This window comes from Brienomyrus brachyistius, chromosome 5 (genome assembly GCF_023856365.1).
Source record: "Brienomyrus brachyistius isolate T26 chromosome 5, BBRACH_0.4, whole genome shotgun sequence".
NCBI classification, from domain to species: Eukaryota; Metazoa; Chordata; class Actinopteri; order Osteoglossiformes; family Mormyridae; genus Brienomyrus; species Brienomyrus brachyistius.
In genome coordinates, this window is record NC_064537.1 from 11,403,439 (window position 1) to 11,428,772 (window position 25,334).

At 49.6% G+C, this 25,334-nt stretch overlaps 1 protein-coding gene across 4 annotated transcripts in view; it reads right to left on the bottom strand.

The window, feature by feature from the left end:
• rhbdl3 (rhomboid, veinlet-like 3 (Drosophila)) overlaps window positions 1-24,459 on the bottom strand; it is a 35,904-nt gene extending 11,445 nt beyond the window's left edge. The window contains exons 1-4 of one of the 4 annotated variants that reach the window (XM_049015185.1): window positions 24,293-24,459; window positions 23,199-23,640; window positions 22,769-22,792; window positions 4,800-4,958 (exon numbers count right to left, since the gene is read on the bottom strand). In XM_049015185.1, the coding sequence (XP_048871142.1) occupies window positions 4,800-4,958; window positions 22,769-22,792; window positions 23,199-23,408 (393 nt within the window). In that variant the 5' untranslated portion in view covers window positions 23,409-23,640; window positions 24,293-24,459. Of the gene's footprint in view, window positions 1-4,799; window positions 4,959-7,051; window positions 7,226-22,768; window positions 22,793-23,198 lie in introns of those variants that run through there. The other 3 variants (XM_049015184.1, XM_049015186.1, XM_049015187.1) reach the window with 3 other exon arrangements.
• Window positions 24,460-25,334: the final 875 nt, after the last annotated feature.

Below are 25,334 nucleotides of genomic sequence, written 5' to 3' on the forward strand. Positions count from 1 at the left end.
CCATCTCTAGCACTGTCCACAGCTGCCCGATCCACAATTCCTCACAAACACCTCTTTTGCAACACAGAACTCCAAAATAAAACCAGGAATGTCTTTTTTTCTCACCCTTTAAAAAGACCTTCAGTTTTACCCACACTTTGATGTCATGGTCCATGAGTGGCTAGACATCAGACAAGTATTACACAGAGATGTTTAAAAAGTTGTATTTTTAAGTTCTGATGTATAAATATAAAAAGGTTCACAATGCAATTCCCCTGATTAAAAAAGTGCACAGGATATAATTTGGGAGGAACTCTTGATGTATCGTTTCCAACATCATTGCATCAGTAAAATCCATCCATCCATTTTCTGAAACTGTTTGCCCTATTCAGTGTCACAGTCAGTAAAACCTGATTAATTAATAAATAACTGTTATAAGAGGGCTTATGCTTTTATTATTTGGAAATGTGACAATTTTTATTTAGATGTATTTGCTCTCTCCAACCTGCTTCTGTATCTGTATGATGTACAGCATCATATTCTTCTCACACCCCCTTGAAAGGGGCCCCACCTGACACCGGCCCTTAAAAGTCCTGGGCCACCTTGCGCTCAGCCCGCCACTATTGTTGATCCATGTGGGGATTTAGGGAGCGTTCTCTGCTGGTCTTTCCTGCAGCCCTGACCTGACCTGCCCGCTGTGTTCCGGTCCCTAACCATCTCCCCCTGATCCCTGTTCCATGTCTGCTCATCCAGTGTGGTCTGCGCAGGAGTGACCCCTCTGGCTCTTTGACCTACCCGTCCCATGACCCCCACCGGGTCTCTGCTTTTCTATTCTGTGTTTGGCTGCCTTTGATTTAATAAAACCCTCTCTGCCCTTAGGTCTCTCCCAAGGGTTTTCGGGCGTAACAGTTCTTTTGCATTGCATTGTATCATTGGCCTCAGTGATGGATGGATAGACACACACACACACACGCATACATACATAGACTAAAAGTCAAAACAAGAGTATTGGACAAGAGTAAAACAATTGTATTCCAACATGACTGTGCCCCAGTGCACAAAGCAAGACCCATAAAGACATGGTTGGGTGAGTTTGATGTGGAAGAACCTGACTGGCCCTCACAGAGCCCTGACCTCAACCTCATCAAACACCTTTGGGATGAACTACAGCAGAGATTGTGAGCCAGACCTTCACGTCTAACATCAGTGCCTGACCTCATAAATGCTCTTAGAGATGAACTGACAAAAATTCCAACAGACACACCCCAAATTCTTGTGGAAGGCCTTCCGAGATGAGCTGTAAAGGGAGCACCAGCTCCATATAGATGCCTACGGATTTAGAATGGGATGTCATTAAAGTTCATGAGTGCAATGGCCAGGTGTCCCAATACTTCTGTCTGTACAGTGGGTGTGTTCATATATATGAAGAAGTTGCCGTAAAACCTCAGAAAAACACCATAAACTTGGGTTTCATTCAGTGATGCCTTGGCAATTAAAAGTTGGAATGAACTTTTGCAGTTGTATAAAAGCAGAACCCAAAAACCCTTGAGAAAACAGTTGAACTTTATGGCTGGATTATCCCTCCGCTTTCGATTCCCATTTCAGCGGCTTATCCTCCTGCATGAACATCTCGCATAGTCGCATTCCATGCATCTCTCAGCTGCTCTGACGGAGTTTTAACGAAAATGACTGCAAGTCGCTGGGCGATTTCTGCCATAGCTGTTTATAGCTATTCCGAGACAGGTCATGTGCTGGCAAACAGATGAGGCAGATTCGGTACTGCGTCACAAACCAAATGAATGCACGTCGCAGAAATACAGTCACAAAGCCTGTCAGCCTCCATGGAGATTACATTTTCACGAGTACTTGGCGCTTAGACACCCTCTCAGGATGTCCTCAAATGCTTTATGAATCGAGTGAATCATTGAATTAGGGATCGCAACAGAACCAAAATACATTTGTGTTGGTGTCGCACTTACAAAATTATGTAAACGCATGAACACTAATCTCGGCTGCGGGTGAATGGTAAATATTTACGGTTAAACCTTATTCTGTGGACAAGTTAAACAGAACAACTTGTGGTGGTAATCAGGCTAGAAAGACCTTATATGTCCAACTCCAAGGCTGAAAAAGCCACTCACACTGCACCTTCTACAGCACTCTCTATGTAGACGCCATAAACTCAATGGCAAAATTACTCCATCAATGGTTCTTGAGAGCAAGTCTTAAAATGCAGATGTTTAGCACCATCGGTTTGTGGACCATGCAGCACAAATCGCATAGACGATGAAGCTGGACGATGCTTCCAGAGTGCCTGTGCCGCAAGCCACGGTGGATAACTAACAATTAAGAACCTGAGCCACCTGAGCTCAGGCCCGTTTATTGTTTATACAACAGTGATCCTCCACTTTTGATCACTGAGACGTCGCATGGACTACAGCACAGCATTTCAGGAATGCTCGGCACCGGACAGTGATAAATATTGTGGGTACAAACGGGGGGGAGCGCAACCCCCCTGCTTCGCTGGCATAGGTAGCATAAACACAGCAAGTTGCTGAATTGTTTGCGATCACAATGGCAGCTTTATGGTGCAGTTACATGGTAAAGATACTGCTGCATATAACCCCCTGCTCACCCAATACCCTGGTGCCCACCCTCCCTCCCCCAAGCAGAACCCACTACACATGGCTTTTGTTGTTGTAGGCGCTGGATATGAGAGTCAAGGGAACAATAGCGGCACAGACCCCAATACATGCTCCTCATTCTTCTTTGTCCCACTTCCATTTGCAGATGCTGCTCCCTGACTGTCACATGACTTGGCCGAGCCAATGACAAAAAGGTGTGGGCCAGGCTGCCGCTGCACTTTCCCTCTCCCGAAGCACTGTACCCAACAAAGAAGCGCATTGAGGTGCTGCCGGATAACCCCACTGCGCTCTCAGAAGTTAATGATTCTTGGCTTCCCTCCTTTTATTTGCCACACCAACTTTTTTATTTCTTTCATTTAAATTAGGGCTGAAAAATTTGGGGAAATATGTAATCGGGATTTTTTTTTCTGACAGATACTTTGAGATTATGATTTGATTTGCGATATAATTTTTTTGTACGTCAAGCTTCGGTTTAATATTCAGTGTGTAATACATTTAAAACACATGACACAGCATCAAACTATGAACTGGTCTCTATTCTAATGGACTTCTGATGCGTATTTATTACTTTAAATTAGCAGAGAGCAATCATGACCTGCTCGTCCGCTCCTCGTGTGTGCCACGCCCCCTGCTTACCCACGTGTGCTTCCCTGATCGTACCCAGCTGTGTCCGTTTACTTTCAATCAGTCCTGTCTATTTGAGTCCTTGTCTTACCAGAGTTCAAGGTCTGTCATTGATGTTACCCGATGTAAGTCGATGTTCGAGCCTTTTGTTCCTGTTCCGTCCGTTTATGTCCTGCCCGCACCTGAATAAACCCCAGTTTCCCCGTATTCTACCTGCCTGCCTGCTTACCGCTCGCATCACCTGCACGTGCCATCGCCGGCCTAATTGCCGATCGTGACAGTCGTAGTTTATTGGCGATTTTATATTTGTCGAAGTTTCTGCTTTTTAACAACTGTATAAAGTAATGTATTTTATACAAATTGACTGAATGTAAAAATGTACATCTTCAGGGCTGCCAGCTATCACACATCTGGTGTGACATGCTTTCAGACTCTTACGCTCAGGCAAGAAGTTTTATGGCAAAAAGGGGCTTTGCTAAAGAGTTTAGGGCCCCATAAAAGCAGATCATATTGGGCCCCCCCAGTCCAGACCAATCCAGTTATTTTCCAGATTTATTAGGGCCCCTGTCACTCCGGGGCCCTTGGAATCATCTTAACTCCCTCACCCCCCCCACCTTATGGTGCCCCTGATGACAAATATATATATATATATATATTATTCCATTATAAATCTAATATTAGCCACATCAAAAGCGTTGGGGTAGTTTGCAAACCCTACAGACTATTCACAAGGCATTAAAACACTTACATATATGTAAATACATGTGCATGTGTGTGCAAACTTGAATTAACTTGAAGATCTCACTCCAGACAGCTGACCAAAGTTTTTATGTGAAATGAAAAGTAAAACCAAGGCTCATTAACAAAAAACGAAAGGTGTGTCGCGATGCAATTCCGACCATGAAATAAGTAGGTAATGCTGTTTGTGGGCAAATCCGTCACTTCTGATTGGTGAGCATGACGAGGAGCACGGCGCTTCTGATTGGTGAGCATGACGAGGAGCACAGCGCTTTTGATTGGTGAGCATGACTGGCACGCGAGGAGCATGGCGCTTCTGATTGGTGACCATCATGGTCACACAGGGAGCACGGCATGAATTCGTAAAATAATTCTCACGCCAAGTGGGAAGCCTTGGGTCAGACGTGTTGCATAGTGCATGTCCGAAGTCCATTTGCCAATCGCAGCACACAAATTTGCCAAAACAGATTTGAAATTGATAAATCGTTCAGCCCTATTTTAAATTGCTAGAAATTTTTGTCTACATGCAGCTGGACCAAATACTGGAGGCCTGGTTACGGTAAATTAATTAATATACAGAATGAAAGAGAGACATGATGATTAACTGGGGAGACTTTGAACACACTTGCTCTTAGGGAAATCCATAATTACCAGATCCATCGTTCAGATTAATTCACTTGCTAGATATTCTAAAACTGCCGTTCATTCAACAAGCATGATACGGCGTTCTGTGACTACTTGTCCGGAGTGTCTGTCTGCTCCGTGTGGCGGATGAGATGACGTGGGCCAATCAGATTTAGAGGCCAGCCTCACCAGGTTGACGAAGTCTTGGTAGCAGATCTTCCCATCGGCGTTGCCATCCGCCAGCGCCAGCAGGACCTCCAGCTTGTGGGGGTCCAGCTCGGACCCGTGGACCTCCAGCAGGTCTCGGAACCGCTCCGTGCTGATGAAGCCCGAGTTCTCGGGATCGTACTGTAACACACACACACACACACGTGAACAGTAGCTGAGTGGCATCTTCTGTAATCCCTGTGGCATCAATAAGGCTCAGAATGAGGATGTCGATTTGGGCTCAACTAACATCCACTGTGAACAGCTCCTGGGCCAATCAGGAATGCACATGCAACAAATTTGCTAGGAAAGTCCATATTATAATTAATAGATTTAATGCATTTTGTGCATCTAATGCATCTTCTACCGAGTCCAAACATTCTAATTACTAAACAGTAGGATTACTGCCTAAAAATATAATCTCTATCACAGGCCACAGTGCAGCTGAACAGTGGATAGTAATGAAGTCCCACACACAGCTCTCGTTTGCCTTAAATGTCAGCGTTTTTTTTTTTTTTCCTTTTAAACACGCCATCCTGCCCGTAACTAGATAGCGCACGGCAGGCTGCATGGGTGTGCCAGCGTCGGCCAGATTGCTCGCCAGATGTCACGTTCCGCCCACCCTGTCCTACGTGCTTCGGGCCAGTTGCTGGAGGGACCACATGAACAGTAGCGCCCCTGCAGCGCAGCAGCACCCTGATAACGTCAGCCATCGCACACAATGTAACCTGTCACTCCAAACACAGGAGCAGCAGCATTACATAAAACCCTATACCACTACATGGGACCTATACCACAACACAGGAAGTATAACACTGGACAAATCCATTACAAGGGCGCGTATGTTACGTTACTATAACCTATACCTTACATCAGACCCATACCATTGCATAGGAACACCACCATTATACAATATGCCTATACCATTACTGATTTCATCATATAAAACTTACACCATTGTAGCAGACCTATACAGTATCATTATAAAGGAACTCGATCACTATGACCTATACCACTTCACAGAAACGATACATTATACCTATACCATTAATACATAAACTATACCACAGTACATGTATAAGCATCATGGCAAAACATGGGAAGGGAGTGTCTGTTTCGGGGGAGGGGCGAGATTGTCTAACAAGCCCTTCACACTCCAATAATTAATCATTAAGGGTATATAGCAGGTTCACATGGTCGGCTCCTACAGTGGCACGTTTTGCTGGTTTCAGTTAGACAGCAATATGATTCTGTAAACTGGTCAGTTTGCCTGCCTAAAGCATCCTGGGGGTGTCAGATAAAAATCACTGTCAATGTTCATTGTTCGCTGGCCAGAAGAACTGGGTTTCTCACAGTTATTCAGGAACATTACCCGTCACTTAAATGCCTTGCTAATTTCAGAAGACCTATACCATTACACAAGACCTGTACCATTACAGGTATTTACATATCACAGGATAACAGTACCTGTCACACAAGACAGGTTCTACTTGTCACATGATCCTTGCCCATCACACAATCCGCCATCTATCTTGTTTGACACAAGTAAGACATTGTGCCTGGAGCTTGGATCTTCAGCCAGACCTGATATAGGCTAAGACGGCATCGATGGAATGAATGAGAGCAGAACCAAGAGCATGCAGGCACCACAAAGCATAACCATTCCTAATATGGGAGTCTCGGCTTCATTAAAAACTGAACTGGCCTCGTGTCATTTTATCATGTCACAACTCTGATGAATACCGTTGCCTGTGCATTTTTACACTGTTTCTCTTCGAAGTAGATCCTGAAATCATAATAGAAATCATTCAACTTCCAAATTTCAGGTACAACTGTAGAGAGCACCAGACATTCTTTTTTTGACAAAAAAAAACTGTTGAACTAGGAAGGTCTTACCCTGAAGCATATTCACATTTAACATGGTCCCAGGTGCAGGGGAGACACTGACTGCATCACTAAGGGTGGCACTTTGCTTTACACAACACCAGAGGATGACAGTATCACCACTGCTCATGAGTCAGTACCAAAAGACAGAAAACGGATCTGGTACCCTCATATTCAGCCTGTGAGAAACGCAAGTCATGCGTAAGAACGATGAACAAGCAAACAGTGCCACCGCATATTTACTTATTGAGTAAGTTCTGCTGAGCACTCCTGCACACACACGCCTTCAGGCACACGTACTGTACGCCCTGGCGCAGGTTAAGTCTGTTCCTAAGGGTTTCCTCACTGACCTTCTCTTGCAGGACCTCAGCCAGATTCTGAAAAGCACGTTTCCTCTCCTCGCTCTCCCTCATGGTGAGCAACTTCCACTCAGGCAGAAGATCAATGTCCCTCTTTCTTCTTCCCCACACAGAGAGACTGAGGCACTCCGATGGGCTTCACCCCCCCAACCACCGCCACCTCCCGTGGGGTGGGTGTCCCGTCAAGTACAGATTCATGCCCCCCCCCCCCCCCGCCCTCAAATAACACACAACCCTAAACCCGCTGGCCTGGACCCAACCACCCCCCCCCGCCATCCCCCTTACTGTCTCATCACCAGCTTTCACACTTCAGCGAGCACCTTATGCTCAAAGCAGCTAAGCGGCAGGGACGGGAAGAGAGACCCCCCCCCCAAACAAAACAATGCCAGCGGCACCCCGTCCCCCACGCAAGCATCATCACCCGCCTCATTATGCTCCCAGACTTCCCTTATTCCTCGGGAGGAAAAAAAAAACAAACAAACAGACAAACCATCGAACTCAAACTCTCATGCATCCCGCAAAGTACAAAAAAGCTGAGGTACGGCAGCCTCGCCGCGGCATGCGGGCGGAGCGGCCAAAGAAAACCAGGCCGAGTGAGAAATTTCATTTAAAAACAACACGGCGCCGCCGGAAGACGCAGACGGCATTCGCATTGTGTCCCCCGACACTGTTTTGGCTTGATAAATGGATTTTCATCAGAAAGGGACGAGCTGCCCGTATGCAAATTCTTCTCCACGTGGCACAAGCCTGGCATGTTACTGGAAGAGTCACATGTGTGGCCCTGGGAATGAAAAAGGACAGTTGTGCCAGCTCTGGGATTCTCTCTTTTTTTTTCCACACGCAGAATAATCCTGACATAATGCCGCACTCAAAACGGGCTTTTCATCACCAGGCTTCTGTGACAGCCTGCTTTCTGAATGGGGCAGGGGCACCGCACACTGAACACAATGCACTGCTGCGCTGTAGCTCTAATCTTCATAATGCAGCATAATAATGAGCCCGGGGCTGTTACATGGGGTGAAGATCCACCCGCTGGTAGGAGACAGAGTGGCTCAGTTCCATCCCGTGGACGGATTTTAGAAGACAGGACCATGGGTATGATGTCCTGGGGAGACCATGCATCTGAAAGCTAGTTTACAAATTCCACATCTCGTTTCCATTTGCATTTAGTTAGCAGATGCTTTGGTCCAAAATAGCACATTACAGACATACGTCTGTCACAGAGTCAACTAGGCATAAGGGCAGCTGGCCAACCTTCCAGTGAAAGCCCTGGTGCAAGTGTAAGCCGTACTGGAGCGAGAGCTTTACAACCGTCTACTAAACAAAGCAAGAACCTAATGAGATGACTATTATAATCAGCAGGCAAAGTGCAACACTAAGAGCATTCAGGGAACATAGATTGGTGTAGGCTACTAGAGGTGTTCCGGGAATAGATGGATCTTGAGGCATTTCTTGAAGGTGGAGAGGGAATATTCTGGTATACCAGGGCTGTGCCGGGCCATTAGACAGCTCCCTGCTCCCATGTGAAGAGCCGCGCGGGAACCTGTGAAACGGCTGCAAAATCCTGCCAAATCTGTGCCCATAGTAACGCTTCCAGTCACCCATCCCATACGGCCTCATGGTAATCTGCTACTCACAAAGACAGTCTTTGGAACTCTGGTTGGTGACTTCAATGACTGACCTCCAAATGACCCAAGTGGGATCAGTAAGGGTCTCTAGTGGCGTCTAATGAGTGGACACTTTGATGTAGACGGCCCTCGACAGGTGGTGACCTCTGGCATTACACTGGCCCTGCATTAAGGGTCCATCATATTTGTGTGGCTTTATCCCGAAATGCTAACTTCACCATGCGAGGTAACGATGGATTATTTCCGGAGCCCTGAACGATTTACATGACAATTTGTGGATGCCCATTAGTCTGTGCAGTGATTTGAGATTTGTAACAATTAAAACACAATGCACAAGATTCACGAAACGAGATACTATAATTATTCATCTGTGTAATTTCAAACCTTCCAACGGTATATTGCTGAAGGTCACGGTACAAATTCATTGATAATCATTGAAAATTAAGAAAATATCTGTGCAATTCTGGCTTTCACCACACAGGTTCCAACCTTACCACCCTCTCAGTGTCTATTAAAGCTTCTCCACAGGTTCACAAACCAAAGTTCTTCTCCTTCAACTATAAGACACTTAATCTGTGACAACAGGCCCAACCCCAGCTGTGTGTGAATGGGTTTTCCAGTAGGGTTTAGCTTTCGGCAGACCAGCACAGCAGAGATCGTTATCTGTGGGGGGTTTGGGGGGGACACAGGTTTCAACGACCATGGCACTACTGCGCTAATGAGGCCCAATGTGGAACACAAAGCCCGGAAGAAATATCTATTGAACACTTTCTTGTACCTTTTGTGGCCTTTATGAACTGTTTACATTGATATGGAGAAAGATGACATTTCTGAGGGGATTAGCTGACAGGCGTTTATGTAAAAGCCAAATGGTAGCGGGGGTTCCTAAATCCACCAGTTCCCATCAGCCCCACCCTCCCCTCCCCGCCCCACCTCCGGTAACACACACAGACATACACATCCCCTTCCACACCACCCACAGAATGGTAAAGAACAGGGGGCAGGGCTTTGATCAACAAACCACCCCGGCTTGTGTTTCACTGAAAGTTTGCGCTCCAATGCCCACCCCCAGCCATGTTTTGCGTCATGACCACCTCCTGCTTGTTTGTACAGAGAAATCCCACACTTGTCTCTTGGTGGAGGTGGATCAGACAGGCTACAGCAGAGTCTGAATCTCAAATCTCACCACAAGCCCATACTTCAGTGTTTCCCAATCCGGTCCTTGGGGACCCACAGCCGGTCCACGTTTTTGCTCCCTGCCAGACAGTCCACACTTTTGCTCCCTCTCAGCTCCCAAAAACATAGACTGTCTCTGGTTGTCCAAGAACCGGACTGGGAAACACTGCTGTACTTGATAAGCAGTCATGGAAGATGGGTGAATTAATGACGATCAAATAAGCGTTCTTCTAGGACAGCGATCAGCAACCCTGATCCTGGAGTGCCGGTATCCTGCAGGTTTTCTATCCTACCTGGTCCCTGATGAACCAGACGTGATGTCAGTGATGTACGTGATGTAACTCATCAGGAAGGACAGAAAACCTTCTGGATACTGACACTCCCCGATCAGGGCTTCCCACTCCTGTTCTAAGGACCAGCAGCACCCATTTCCAGTTTATTAAGTCACATACACACTATCAAAATCCTTCTGCATTCCCCAAAAGATCCATATGACCATTCCTGGCATTATAGGGGAATTTTTGTGTTACAACTGGAGCTTTGCACTTCTGACTGGAACACCCTCTATGATCCAGTAAGAGCCAGGCAGATAAGCCAGGTCTTGTATTATATATATTTTTTTTACATGGCCAATCGCATTCAATTGTTCGCAGGCGCAGTAAGAGTCTCCCAGATGCCGCTTCAATTACTGTCTCTAATTAAAACCCACTGCACAGCAAGGGCCACTTCACCCATGCTAATTAAGCACAAGTACCGTGGATGGAATAGGGACCCTCGCTGCGCCTCAGAATGATTCACGGCTGCCGCCAAAACAAATAATGGACGAGAAAACGACAGGGAAGACGACTAAAAATGTTGCCAGGACTGTTCCAACTCTTTATCTGATGCCCAGATTGCAGGGTAGGGGAGGTATGTGCGCTTACAGGGGTACATCACAACAATAACGGCAGAAGCGGTTCGGAGAAACGCTGCCACTGGCTTCGGTAGCTCAGGACAGCTGTGGCGGACGCAGGTTCCACTGCAAATCATTAAGACGGAAGATAAAAAGAGGTAGGATCACCTCCATTGATCCTGTACTGTTTCGTCGATTCACAGTCATTTCTCCCCCAAATCAAAGGCAAACGTGGTTCCCCTTTCCAAGTTGCTAATTGTTAGAGATGAAGGCTGCAGCACTGTTGACTATGGTGCCGTTGAGGTTCTGAAGCAGGACCCTACAGACCCTACACCTGACCCTACACAATCCGGGACTCCCGCTCCATTGTAGAGGGGCCCTTCTGCGATTATCTGGGCTTGCCCCCCCCCCCCCACCCCCACCCCCACACACTGCATCTTGCTATAATGCAAATCTGAGTCGCATGCATGGATCTATATCTGAGTCGCATGCCGTCCCTGAGCTGGAAGGGGGGGGGGGGGTGTTGGTGTGTCCAGCTGACATGTACATCTCCATCCTGACTGACGGGGGGGGGGTAGCACTGGTGAAATCACCAGAGATCTGCAGCTTGACAGTAGCTGGTGATGCCCGGGACCCCACTGGGACCTGTCAATCATTCATGGGCAATAAGCCGGATCCCAGCAATGAGCGGAGACCACGGGACCCGGAAGCTTCTGGCACATGGTCACCACTTTCAGGGCTCCCCTTCGCGGGAGTTTCGTGATGAAAAATGTACCGCGACCGGCAGGCGGCTGCACCCAGCATCCGGCGTCATTTATTCAGCTGTTTGGTGTGACGACAATCACGGTTGGCCCGTTGGGGAGCAGTGGAGAAGCAACTTGAAAAAGCGATGGCAAGGTTGCCAAGTAACGGCTCCTGCCATATTCTTTTCACAAGCTGTTTCCAAAAATTGTGTACACAGTACAAAAAAAAGCAAGAAATCCTTCGCATGCTTGTGCTTGTATCACAGAGGATATGAAACAAGGTTTTAGCAACAAAACAGTTGTAGCAATTAGTTAATTGCAGACTGCAAATGGCCTGGGGTAGAGTACTGGACAGTATCGTGGCTCAATCACAAACCAGTAACGCGCGTCAAACCGAGGCCAGTAACGTAGGTTAAACCAAGACAAAAGCCTGCAGAGGGTTCATGCACACAAAGTACCCCCCCCACCCCCCTCGAACTTGATTCACTGAAAAAAGATACAGCATTGACAGGGGAGAGGCGAATGCTGTTGATCCTGGTTTTATTTTATTGTATCTCAATGCTGGGAGGGCTGAGGGGGGGGCAGAGATCAGGGAGGGAGCAGTACGACAACAAAGGCTTGTCATGAAACAGAGAGACGCCCCTTCATGGGATAGAATGATGGAAGCAGCCTGGAATAAACGCACCTTCCGGGTCGTCGTCTTAACCAGCGGACACGATAAGTCTGAGCACTCAGCCTGGAGGCCGGCGGTCAGCCCCATCCATCGGAGCGCATGGGAGGAGCCCCCCCTCCATTTCGGGCAAAGCCTGTGCGCTGAGCATATGAGGGCAATATGTGCACCCCGCAGGCGTGACAAAGCAGCCGGGTGCTCGCAAGCTGTGAGGCCATCTATTCCCGAGGAGCTGCGACAGGCTTCGTTCGGGGGGGGGGGGGGGGGGGGGGTATCCGCTCCCAGTAACCCTTTGGTGACACCACCCCTCATTATTTTTTAGGCCTCCTCTCATCAATACAGATCTTTACACAGCTGCTGGTGGAGGATATTAAACAGCCATTGCAAGATTTTAGCGATCGCTAGGAAGACGTGTGCATCTCTTGGTGGCGGGGGGAGGGCAATGATCTTCTGATGTTAATTACTGTCGTTCGCATGGCAGATGCTCAAAGGTCACAGCCTGAGCCCCAGATGGATAAATTTCTCACGTGACTCACCGCAGAGGCCCAAAATGATGACTAATGCGCTGACAGGACCCCTTGCAAGCCTCGGCTAAGCTCAGGTGGAGACACTACATCACCCCTTGGCTGGACGCAGGCCCCCGTTCCTACAGTCTGGTAATGGGTCGACCAAGCATGGCACGTGGCTCGTAATGATACCAACGAGAAGTCAGACTAAAAAAAGATAGTGATGAATGACCTGGAGAGAAAGTGAGCTCCCAGATATAAAGCCGTCCCCGCAAGCCGGTCCACCAGGGGACATCTGGCAGAAGCTACCTTCGGCTTTCACCCATGATCGTTCTACATTCTCAGCCATTCCGGCTACCTACCAGGCAGGATGATTTACAACACTTGTGTTATTAACACTAAATAATCTTTTTTCTTTTCACAGGAGGCCTTCGAAAGAGATTACTCGTGTTACACATATTTCACACAAAGCCATTCATTAGCAGCACCGGTCCAGCGTTCGCTCGAATATTAATGTATATGTATGCTCGGTGTAATATTATGTCACGTATGAGACATACAGTATCGTGTCAATTTGCTTGTCCCTCCAAAAGATGAAAGGGGGAACATTGCGCCCTCCTCTCAGGCAGGTCATTTATCATCTAAACAGGGAAAAAGTTCTGGATTCTTCAGGCCGAATGAATTTGAAAGCCGAGCACAAACGGCCAGAGGTGGGCATTTCAGGTCCAGCGAGTACAAATCCAGACCAGGATTTTGTTTCAACCAACCAGTTGAGTATAAAGAGTCACAGTCACAGAGTAACTCAGCTGGCTGGTTGAAACAAAACCCCGATTTGGATTTTTTCTTTCTGGATTTGAAATCACCATCGGCTGATGTTCCTGAGTAATGTGACGGCTGCCACCAGAGGGACTACAAAAAAGGAGGAGGAGGTCATGGCAGAATCCCCCCTCCCCCAGTCACACCACCTGCCGTGTAAAGAACAGGAAGCAGCAGAAGGCCTCATAACGCAAACGAGATCCACTACCACCTTCTAACAAGCCAGCAGCTTAGCCCAAACCTATTATTCTGAAGGGGGGGGCAGAACAATATTGGCTGAACGTCAGTAGCTGCGTTGAAGTGGCTCTTTCTTCTATCTGCCCCCATAAAAGCTACGTGGACCGGCCAGGACTCCACAGAAACACAAAAAGGAAGGGGGAGACCGTGACTGAGGCGACACCACCTGCCCCATCTGCCCCAGCCTCACATCGCAGGATAAAAAGACCTGAGGCTTACACACCCCCAAAGTCTCACAGGCCGTTCAAAGAAGGGTGAAACGTAAAAACATACAGGGCACATCTAAGTGCCCCCACGAGCAAAAACAGGGCTTAACATCCTGTGCTTGAGTTTGACTTCTGTGCAGAAGAAGCCAAATAAGACGGAAATGATGAGGAACCAACTGCCCCTAGAAGACAACTTGCAAAGAGCCGGTATTTGGAAGTCAGACAACTTTGGAGAGAGACAGGTCGGGTCACCACCATGGGTCAAGAATCAGCACCACATCTGCCGTGCTGCTGACCTCTCCGGTGGACCCAAACCCTCCTGTGACATCCAGAACTTTTCCAATCCATGGTAGACCATGATCAAGCGGGGTGATGGAGCACACACACGCAGCAGTCCAACAGCATGTGGGAGCCTAACTTTCCCTGGGTGTGAGACCCTTTCCACTAATCCATCAAGAGTTAGAGAGCAAACTGACAGGTTAGCAGCAGTGGGGAAGACCTGCCGTCCCCCAGCAGAGCAGCCTGTGCTGAACCGCCTCCCAGCCCAGCAATCCCTGCTTTCTCACCTCGGCAAACTCCTGCCATGATACTCTACTCTGATGTACACCCACACCTACACGGTACAGCAGATATTCTGCAGCAGGAGACTATCCTTGCAAACATAAGCGTTCTATCCTCTAAGACTCTCCCCCCACAACACAGCTGGCTATGTAGCATCGGGTTTTAACCAGAGTGCTGTTTGTTTCTCAGAGTGAGCTATCTGCGGCCCATCTGTGGGCGGTGGATTGTCGTGGGCAATCGATTCTGCCACACAGACAGCAACATTTGCCGACAGAGTCTCAACGCGGGCCGATGAAATCACTTGGGGGCTGATGCTTACGGCACACACTCAGATCACAGCAGCCAGGCAGGGCACATGACTGAAGTTCCATATAAAGGTCCCCACTCGACTGACACCTCTGCCCCCCAGCACCCACATCTTGGGTGGATTACGCTCATTCTCATCGCGAGCCACAAAAAGCAGGCCAGGGCACTGACAACGGAGGTTGGTGCTCCAATGGGAGCCCCAAGCTGTGGCTCATGGCGGCATTAGCCGGCCGGACAAACAAGCCTCTCCGTCATCAGCATCACTTTCCTTGCGGCTCCTTGCTGAGTCTTGCGCAGAGGTCGATAACAGCTGCTCCCTTCAGGCCCCATCCCACCCTGCCACAGCTGAGCTCCCACCAGCGTACTCAGCCCCCCCCGACACTGACGCTCGGGCTCCCCCAGGAGAGGCTTAAGACCAAAAAAGCCCCGGAATCCGGAGTGTCCGGGGCAACGGCAGAAAGGCCAGTCAGACGGCAAACAAAGACCCGCGGCCCCTTTCAGCAGGTCGGGGGAGCCGGGGAACGCCTGTCTGGTGCTGTTAAAGACAACAAGCTGGTTTAAACACCGGGGTGCCACCAGGGGAAGGCAAACAGGAAATCAAAAGAAGGGCCAGTTCTACCCCAGGGCTCTACGTGAATGTGAACCGGGGAGGCAGGTGGACGACTCGCAGCAGGCTGCCGGGAAGTGGGTAAACAAACACACACACACAGGCAAAATCCTTACAGACATCAGAACTACTTACTACAAACCACCGTAAGAAACAATGGCTTTGAAACCATTGCATATTTAATGGTGTGGAAAAAGCTGTAATTACTATTGACCCCATCCTCCATAAAGCAATTATTTACAACTAGTTTAGCTACAGAGCCTTTTGACGGAGAGGGAACAAAGCCCAGCCTTCATTTTCTGGGGACGCCTCTTTTTCTTTGGGCCTTTCAGCAGCGTCTCTGGCCCCCCAGGTGACCCTCACATTCAGGGACTTCTGGACTATTCACTGCAAAGATTTATGGGGTTTCACCTGGGGGGAGGATGTGGACCCATGCTGATTTTGGGGTAGGCGGGGCAGTGGTGAATTTGTAAATCTCAGGATTGGTGCGGTAGGGTCACTGGCTGAAAGGGCTTTGAGGTGGCTGTGTGTGTGTGTGTGTGTGGGGGGGGGGGTGGCGGCGAAACAGACAACCAGCATAATTACACCGTCTACTATTCACCATGCTGCACTTTTAACCGAATTCTGTGTCCTAAGCCGACTACTTGTCAGCCCAATCGTGCTCTGCAGCCGTCATCGCACAGAGCGCCGTCTGTTTGGGAAATCCAGCTCCTGTAACCCCCCCGGGAGTCAGCACAGACGGACGCGAGTCTCACCCGGCTAAGCAACGGGGGGTGGCAGTGATGGCTGGCAGGCTGCTCCGGCCTGGAGTTCTCAAAACACACCGTAGGGCAACAGCACAGAGGACTCGCGGCAGATGTGTTGCGGTTGGCTGCCAAAATCAAGCTAAAGTGATCTTCCAGGCTTGGGGGAGATGCAGCCGGGTCTGGCCCAGAGGGGGCCCCCCACTCCGCCATCCCGACCTGTCATCGGCATCGCCTGTGGTTGCCATTTCCCCCGAAAGCAGCACTTTCTCCAGCTGAGACCTGCTGAGACTCCCAAATTCCGTAAGCAAGCGGAATCATTTTTATCCCAAGGATGACTTGGAAGACATTCCCCCTGAAGTAATTAAAAGAACTGAATTCCGCAGACCTTCCCGATCCCCAGTACAGCCCAGTACCCCACCTAGAACCGGAAACTGGCAGGGGGAAACGGGAGCCGTCAGCTCTCTGGCAGGCAATCAGCTGCATCGGCGTGGTGTTGCCATGGCGCTGATCATACTCTTTACAGCATCATGCAGCAAAACAGGGCAGCTCCGACTTCGGTGGCATGCTCCTCCTCCTGCGGGCGCATTTCCTGCGGTGTTCAGGATGACGCGAGGCCTCTGTAATTCCCAGAAACAGCGCCGTGTCTTTAGACAGCCTGACCCAGGAGTGCCACCGAGCCTCCCACTGGCTGCATTTCCGCGCCTCCCCACAGTCACACACACGAATCCCGGCACGGCTGCCATCAGACGCGAACTGGCTCCATGCCGGCAGTTCACGTGCAGTGCCACATGCCTTGGAAAACCGCACCCCCATCCCAATTTCAGCCATAAGAGCCGGTGAATGCCCCCCCCTTACCAGCACCCTCTGCTCAGCGCCTCACTGCAGTGCACCCTCCCCCCCAGGATGATGTCACATGACGGCTTGCTACGCAGCCAGGCCAGTGTGCGTTTTGGGGGGTGATGCCTGCCAAGGTCACTGAGAGGACATGAGTCTGAAAACAGGCCCTCGAAATATCATGCTCAGCCCAGATTACTGCATGCCGCCTGGCTCCGTGCGTGGTGCTTACTGAAGACGGCGGCGTGATGTGATTAAACCCGGAAGAGCGCCGCTGGTTTATGGACCGTGGCGTGTATGTGGAACCCCCCACCATCTTGATCCTCCATGTGGAATCTCAATAATACACCAATAGGCAGCTTTTCCTCAAATGGGAGACGGGCGTAACAAGGGGAAGAAAAAAGACAATTTACCCATCTATTTCCCGGTGGAGAGCACAGTCCTGCCAACTTCAGTAAATGAGCAAATTCACAGGTTTGGGGGGGGGGGGTGCAGGCAAGGAGCATTTTAAACAGGCCAATTTGTGGAGCCATTCAAGCGAACAGCAGGATGGCCACAGCCAGGCCTGTCGTTCACTGCATGGGGTCCACACGCCACAAGGCCGCATCTCAGAGTGCTCACCGGCACGATGCCTCGACGCCAGACAAAACAGGGTAGTTAAGTTAAAGTCTTACATTAAATGAAGGCATTGAGTAATTCATCCATCTTCCAACCAGTTATCCAGAGTTATGGTGAGCCTGGAGGCTATCCCAGGAATCACAGGCAGGGGGCGCCCTAATGAGACACTAATACATCACAGAACATACACTCACAAGCAGTTTAGAGACACCTGTTCAGCTACCTGCCTGTCTTTAGACAGCAGGAGGAAACCCGGAGTTGGGAGAGATAACATTCAAACTGGGATTTCAACCCACAGCCTTGAAGGAAGAAGACAACAGTGCTTACCACTGAACCATCACGTGCCCTAATAAAATGCTGCGCTTCGATAGAGCTAAGAATTTTTTTCCGGATTCTTCTCAAGTCAATCTAACCACAAATAAGCTTGTTTTAGGGAGTCCAAAAAATTAAACGTTTGATTTTACGCGGTTAGATTCGACGGCACACGGATCACCGGACCGGGCCAGAGGCTTGACTTGACTTGAAGGTCATCACTCAGCTCTGTAAAACATGCTGAAATTCCAAACGTTTATCACTAATCTCTTTCTTTGCGACTTTTGTCTTTGCGGCGATGAGAAGACAGTCAACCATTTTCATCTATCAGTATCCAGCCTGCTAGTCCTGTTAAGTTCCCCAGAGATCCATCTGGGGCCCCCATTCAGGAATGCACCGGAAAGCATGCCCACCTGAATCCATATTCCAGGATTAAACGTTTCACATGAAACCTTGGATACGGAACCCAAATATTAAAACACATACATGAGGCATCATGAGATAACCTTCAGAGTTAAGGATAACCTGTGTCTGAATGGCAGCGTCTTTGTCCTCAGTTGTGGACCGATAAGCATCACCTGTGGGAAAGCATCGCAGTTTCAGACATGAGGAATTAACGCTGTCGGTGTCTTTGATCCCCGCAGCTGCGAGTGAGACGATCAAACAGGAGGACCGGTGTGGGAGGGGCCAGCACAGGCGGGAGGGGCCAGCACAGGCGGGAGGGGCCAGCACAGGCGGGAGGGGCCTGCACAGGCGGGAGGGGCCAGCACAGGCGGGAGGGGCCAGCACAGGCGGGAGGGGCCAAGCACAGGCGGGAGGGGCCAAGCACAGGCGGGAGGGGCCAGCACAGGCGGGAGGGGCCAGCACAGGCAGGAGCGGTTTCACATGGGCAGCTCTGCGCCCAGTTTGACCTGAAAATCCATCATAAACCCATAGTTGGAACCAGGAACTATATCCAGTGCCATGCAGGTTCATCATGGTCAGTGTTCGTGGGCCAAGCTCACTGGGATACGGGGAGTCAAGAAAGATTAGTGTGTAAGCAGCAACCTTTACTGACCTCAATTCACTGCAGCTATATGCTGAATTTTATGAATACAATGTGTCAGAAAGCACTGGACAATGTCCAGAAGAAACCAGCAGTTATTTTCACATTGTTGCGGGGAGTAGCATGACAACAATATTAGCATTGTCTAACTGCATGCAGTGCAGTGAAAGGGCAGTGAGGTCACACGATCAGCACACTACACCCACAGGCCAATGGTTGGGCGGCAGGAAAACAGAATTTTTGGGAGCCAAACATGGCGATGTCCACTTCAAAACGGGAGCTAGGGCATGGACTGATGGGGAAGCTCCCTCAGAAGAGGCAAGAGCAGAGTGGCAACCCAGCGGCGACACCGACAGCTGGGCGTGACCTGGCAGTCGTCCTAGGCTGGATCTGCTCCAGGAACTGCCCCGGAATGCTACTCGTGGGGCATCGATTTACCCCCGGAAACAGGCCCCAATGTAAAGCAAACCCCCGATTAACATACCAAAGCCAAACGCGAACACAAAATCTCCTTGTCTTCCCCGTGCACCTTCGCGGGACCCGGCTGGCCGACGACGTCCGAGGTGGGCTACAGCCATTGCCTGGGCTTCAGAGTTAATTAAGGGTTTCTCGCATGCTAGCAGTTAATGAAGGAAAAAACACAACAGGCAGGAACTCCTGAAGAGACGCTATTTATACCCAACTAAGAAAAGGCTGCACTTTCACACTTCATGCATGGAAACGTCCTCCAATTAACAACTGTTATTTAAAGGCAGCTACAAGTGGAGCATGGCGGCTCAGTGGGTAACACTCCGGCCTCTTGCCTCCAAGGTTGTTGGGTTGATTCATGCCTCTGGCTTTGCATGTGTGTGTGTGCATGTTCTCCCCATGTTTGCCTGGGGTCCAATATCATGTGCTTAGGTTACCTGGCAGCTCCAAACAGCTAACGGTGTTTGGGTATGTGCCCTGCCACAGGACAGCTTTCTGAAGGCTCCAAGCTCACCAAGACCCTGTACTGAACATGGAAATCGGACGGATGACCGAGCTGGTGACGTTAATGCAGTTTTTCCCCCAGACCTGAGAGCAGGTGCTACGGTAGAGAGAATCTCAGAGACGCCATGGGCCATTATGTGAGAATCTACTGAATCCCTTTCTGGCACCCTGGGGGGGGGGGGGGTGTCTGAGCTAAAGGAAGTAGGTTCACCAAAAAAATACCTACATCCCTGTGGCGTAGATCTATGTCTGACTCTCCCTCCCTCCTCGTGCCCACCCCTGGAGTTCAATGGCCGCTGCTGCTATCCTACCCCATCATCTGTTTGCGGGTAACGAAAGGGGAACCCAAACAAGTCCAGTGTTTGAGGTTCACTTCTCATTATTCCGGTTCAGGCGGACCAGGCGTGTCTGCCCTCCACACACACCGAGCCGTAATTCCTTACCCTACGCTACTATAAAACGAGACGGAGCTCAGCGGCCCTGAGAATATTGCGAGCCTGATATTCCCTCTGATCGCTGGCCAGTGTTTATTTTGTCATGACTGCAGGCATGTAATTCTCAGGGAGTCTGGCAGTCAGTTCGCTGGCAAACAGGGAGCCCCGTGATTGGTCCAGACGACACGTGGTCAGGCCACCCCACACAGCAGAGGAACAATCACTCTCATGTCAGGATTATTATTAAAGATCCCCCCGGTTACTCTCCCAAAGAGCTCAACACAGCAGACCCACTCTGCCTCCCCAGGTACAGTATCACAGGATGTTGGCGTTTATATTCACACTCTGCGTACAGTGACTGACCCTAAACAGCCACAGAATTCACACTGCGATATAGAGAATAAGTCACAGGAATTCATTTTTAGACTGCCGCCGCGGCTCCCGCTGGCAGGGCACGGTGACGTCAGCGCTTAGCGGGCACTGGCGACGGGAGAGCTGCGGCGGCTCAGACACCTTCGCCAGCGACGAGCGCAAAGGGAGACCGAGCGGCACCGTATCGCACACTGAAGCGGTTTGGGGTGAAGCGGGAGGGGGCAGCGGGAGAGGGGACGGGCCGGTGGGGGGCTTCAGGTGGGGCGGCAGGGATCACGCGTGTAAGAGACGCGCCCTGGTGCAAGGAGCGAAGCCCAGGGGGCCACATGCAGGGCAGGAGGCCTACGATCAGTCTGAACAAGTGGCGCATCTTACCGTCGGACTCACAGCGGGGGGGGGGGGGGGGGGGGGGACACACAGGTGTTGCTGCTCGCCGCAGCAAACACGGTTTGCAGAGGGGAATATTTAAGGCCAATACTAATATTTTCACATGGATTATTATTTATAACTCTTTAGGGAACAGAACCCCTTCCCAAAGAGCACGATGCCCTTAGCATCACACCGCAAGCAGATCTCTGCTGAAAAGCACAAAGAGAACTCGAGAAACACACTCCAGAAGGACAGCGTATATCTGGTTCCCGGCCAGCGGGGCGGCGCCGTTATCACTCGGCCAGGTGCCTTTTAAAGCGATTTTCAAAACAGGTTTCCTATTACATCACATATCACATCCGGGGCGAGGAAATAGGTCTGTGATATTCTTGATTCTTGACCCCCACTCTGCTGTGACTGACCACACGAATCAGTTTTACCCCCCCTATGTCCTGTCTGGCAGAAAGAGCTTATGCTGCAGTGAAATATTCTCCTGGGGACAGAGAGGGCTAAAACAGCACACAGAGCTTTGGTTAAAGGGCAGACGAGAGCTTGATCAATTGCACACAGACAAGCTAGAAAACACTACACCCTCTCTGCTTTTCAAATCTGTCTTCTCAAAAAACGTCTCCTGGACGTTTGCGGTTTTGAGGATATGACGCCCTTGGAATTGGAATGACCCTCAGGTCACCTCCGTGTTTAACAAATGGAAAGGTCACTGAGAGGTGGCCGGGGGGGGGGGGGGGGGGGGGGGGGAAGGGGGTTCAGGGGTGGCAGCTACAGAGGATGAGTAAGAACTGGTAACCAACAGACAAGAGCAGGCGGAAGATTCCCATTGGGCAATCCGGCCATGAACCACTCGAAAAACTAAAAATAATGCCACCCAAATGGGAAGGGCAGAAAGCCCCCCCCCCAAGTCACACTACAAAAAGCCTTGCATTGGCCCCCATTAATCCAGCACACCGCAGCCCAGAATGTGAAAGGGTGGGTCTGACACTAACCCAGAGAGCCCCCCACCCCCGCCTCCCCATCTTCCTTTGTCCTCGGGGGGGGGGGAGCGACGCGATGAATACGGGGGCCATTCCTGGCAGGTGCAGCGACAGACTCAGGGCTCAGTCGCCGTCTGTCAGCTCCGCCCGCCTCCCCGCATCTCGTACCCCCTCTCCATACCCCCAGTTCACCGACTAATAGCAGGGAAAGCCAGCAACTATACATGGGATTAGATAGCACTCTAATTCAATTTGCACGGGTCAGTGTAAGGATCAACACACCCGGGAGATCTTTCCCTCCAAAACGCTGAGGGCCAAGCTACCAGTGCCAGGAACAGGGGTCCCTAACACATAGACCGCAAGCTGAATCCAGCCTTTCCCCTGCATCACACGGCCACCGAAAATCCCTTCTCTGTCTTATACTGCTTAAGAAATAATTATTAATTATGATACATATGATATGGCAGTGTATCTTTAGGTATTCACAAAACGACTGAAGCACACCGTCCAATAAATCGCCTTCTTTCGCTACCTGCAGCTTCGCTGCCCTAGAGTACATCCACGCAGCCTTTACAGTCATTCCCTCTGCCAGCCTGTGCGGCGTCTCGCCAAGGATGAACATACAGGAGAAGCGGCACCAGCCGGCACACGCACACGGGGGCTACGTACCTTGTCAAACAGAGATTTCCATTGCTGAGACAGGAACAGAGCCGGAAAGAGAGAGAATTGAGTATGAGAAAAAAAAAAAACAATGCACCTCCGTGAGTAATTAAAAAAGGTGATGCCATATATCAACAATAAGAATAGTAATTCTGCTATTTTCTTAGGGTTATTACTGGTTAGTCCTTGTAGTTCCATAGAAATTAAGCGTGATAATTAACATCAACTGTGGGGGTTTCAGTGATTTTTACATTGATGTCATACATATAATTACCTTTACCTGAGATGTCACCCAATTCAGTAAATAATCATCTATTACACCGAGGTGGACAATAAGAAACGATTAAAATTAATAAACGCTTGCGTTAAAAGCGATTGGGCGTTAATTGCAGGAATCGACCACACCTTAACAGCGCACTGGAAAGTTGAGACTATTCACCTGCGTCGTGTTATGATCACACCCCTTTGCATCTGGGCAAAAAGAAAAGAAATTAAACTGTGGAAATGTATCACACATCCGGCTACTTACGTCCTCCGGGGCCATGGGAAGGACATCGATACTCTCCAGTACTTCAATCTCATCTCCCTCCGCGTTCGCCGCCACTGCCGGAGAGGAGCTGACCTGGGTGTCCCGAGCCCCGCCGGGCATCCTCGGGCTGCCTCTGCTCCCCGGGTGGCTATCAGATTAAATCCTTCCGGATGATTTTTTCAGGATCGTGGGAGATGACTACCATCATGCACTATCGTACGCAGCCGCCCGCATTTGCAGCACCAGTGCAGGAATAAGTGTCTTGGTGCGACATCGCGAACGGTGCCTTGGCTTCAGAGCCAAACCGTGGGCTCCAAAAAATGCGTCGCTTGAATAATCCGAAATCGGTCTTCTGAAATCCCGAAACAGACAGAAACGGACAGTCTTAGCTCGGTCTGGGTAGTCTATACTGCCTCCGATGTTTAAATTACCGATTTGCTCATGGACGCATAGGTGTCAAAAAGTTGTTTGTCGAGACGTTGAATGCCTCTGAACTCGTGCCTCTTTCCCTGCCTAAGCTGAGCACAAGCGATCGTTTTATGTGCCTCTCCACCTGCACCCGTATTTCTCTCTGTCCGTGACACCGAGCAGCAAAACGACCATCGCTGGGACGTGAGCGATGCTTTAATAAAGCCGGCGCCCCGAGACTTTCCCGATCAGCCCCCTGCTTCACTCACCTGCTGGAGAGACCGACAGCTTTCAGCAAAACGTCATTCCGTCTCCCCCACCTCCCTTTGATCCCATACCCTTAAACGCAGTCCGACGAGCAAGATACGGATGACACGAACGAAACAAAAGTTGAATTCCGTACTTGCACGGCGAAATGGTGAATTTGCATTAAAAACGCGCAAACTCATGTAGCAGCCCGTAAATGCGTGGATATTATAGTAAAACGCTGGTGCAATACGGGAACACACTCACTGGCAGACGTTAAGAAGTCCCAGCGCAAGAAAATAGCTTTTTGAGGGGGGTAAATGAATGTATAAGGAGGTGCGTCAGCGTACCTCGCTGCTGTTTACCGCGACGCAGCTCGGCTCCCTGCCCGCTGCCACTGTGCGCCGGCAGCGTGGATCACAGACCGACTCCCCCGAACTGGCCCGCATCCAGGCAGCTCGCAGACACCTCTCCGGTGCCGCTACAGCGGTATCATGTGAAGCAGCTCTCTGCTATCTTGCACATTGTATTTTTGTTCCTCCATAGTATGAACCCAACCTCCCACGAGCCCCCCACCACAAATAATCAGGAGTGGCATGGTGATATTGAAGCCAAATCCTTCACATTATTAATCTTTTTACGACGGGGGGTGGGGAGAGTTACACTATTGTATCAAGGACAGCTAGTGCTCATTTGTTTCCGAAAAGAATGAACATGTCCCATTTCCGCCAATCTCAGTAGTTTTGCTGATAAATTGTGCATGGCTGATGGGAGACGCTTTTCACCACGACGTTCTCCATTCCGTAATGCACAGGAAAAATGGGTACAGCTCCCTAAACAGGCACCTTCAGTACATAGTTGCTCGAATATATACTTGTATGCATTCTATCTTTTTCTTACTTCAGTGATACTTGTAGTCTCAACTTTTATCTCAAAATTCTAGACATGTTGAAGCATATTTGTATGTGGTTTCTTTGATTCGTTTTTGCACTGCACTTGTATTGAAAAAATGTAATAAAACAAATACGTTCGAGTAAAACAGCGGGGGGCACTGAACTGTTTACGTAAATGACTCAGACTTGGTTAGTGTTTTTTTCTGCCATTAAAAAATGAAAAAGTCTATTGTGCGCAGTTAAGGAAAGAAAAAAAAGAGAAGTGGGAGGGAGGTCATGCCGTGAAACATCCCGTTTTTCAAACCTCTGCTAAAACTAACATGAAAAATCTAAAATGAAGCCGTTGGAACAACGTCACCTTTGGAACAAGGTCACCTTTGGGACAGCGCCCTCCCAGCCTCTCCACTGCTGTGGCTGCCTGGATCTGAAACCTGAAGGGAATCTGAATCTGGAGGGAAATACGAAAGGCTCTGCCGGGCCCAGCTTGACAGGCCGCGTG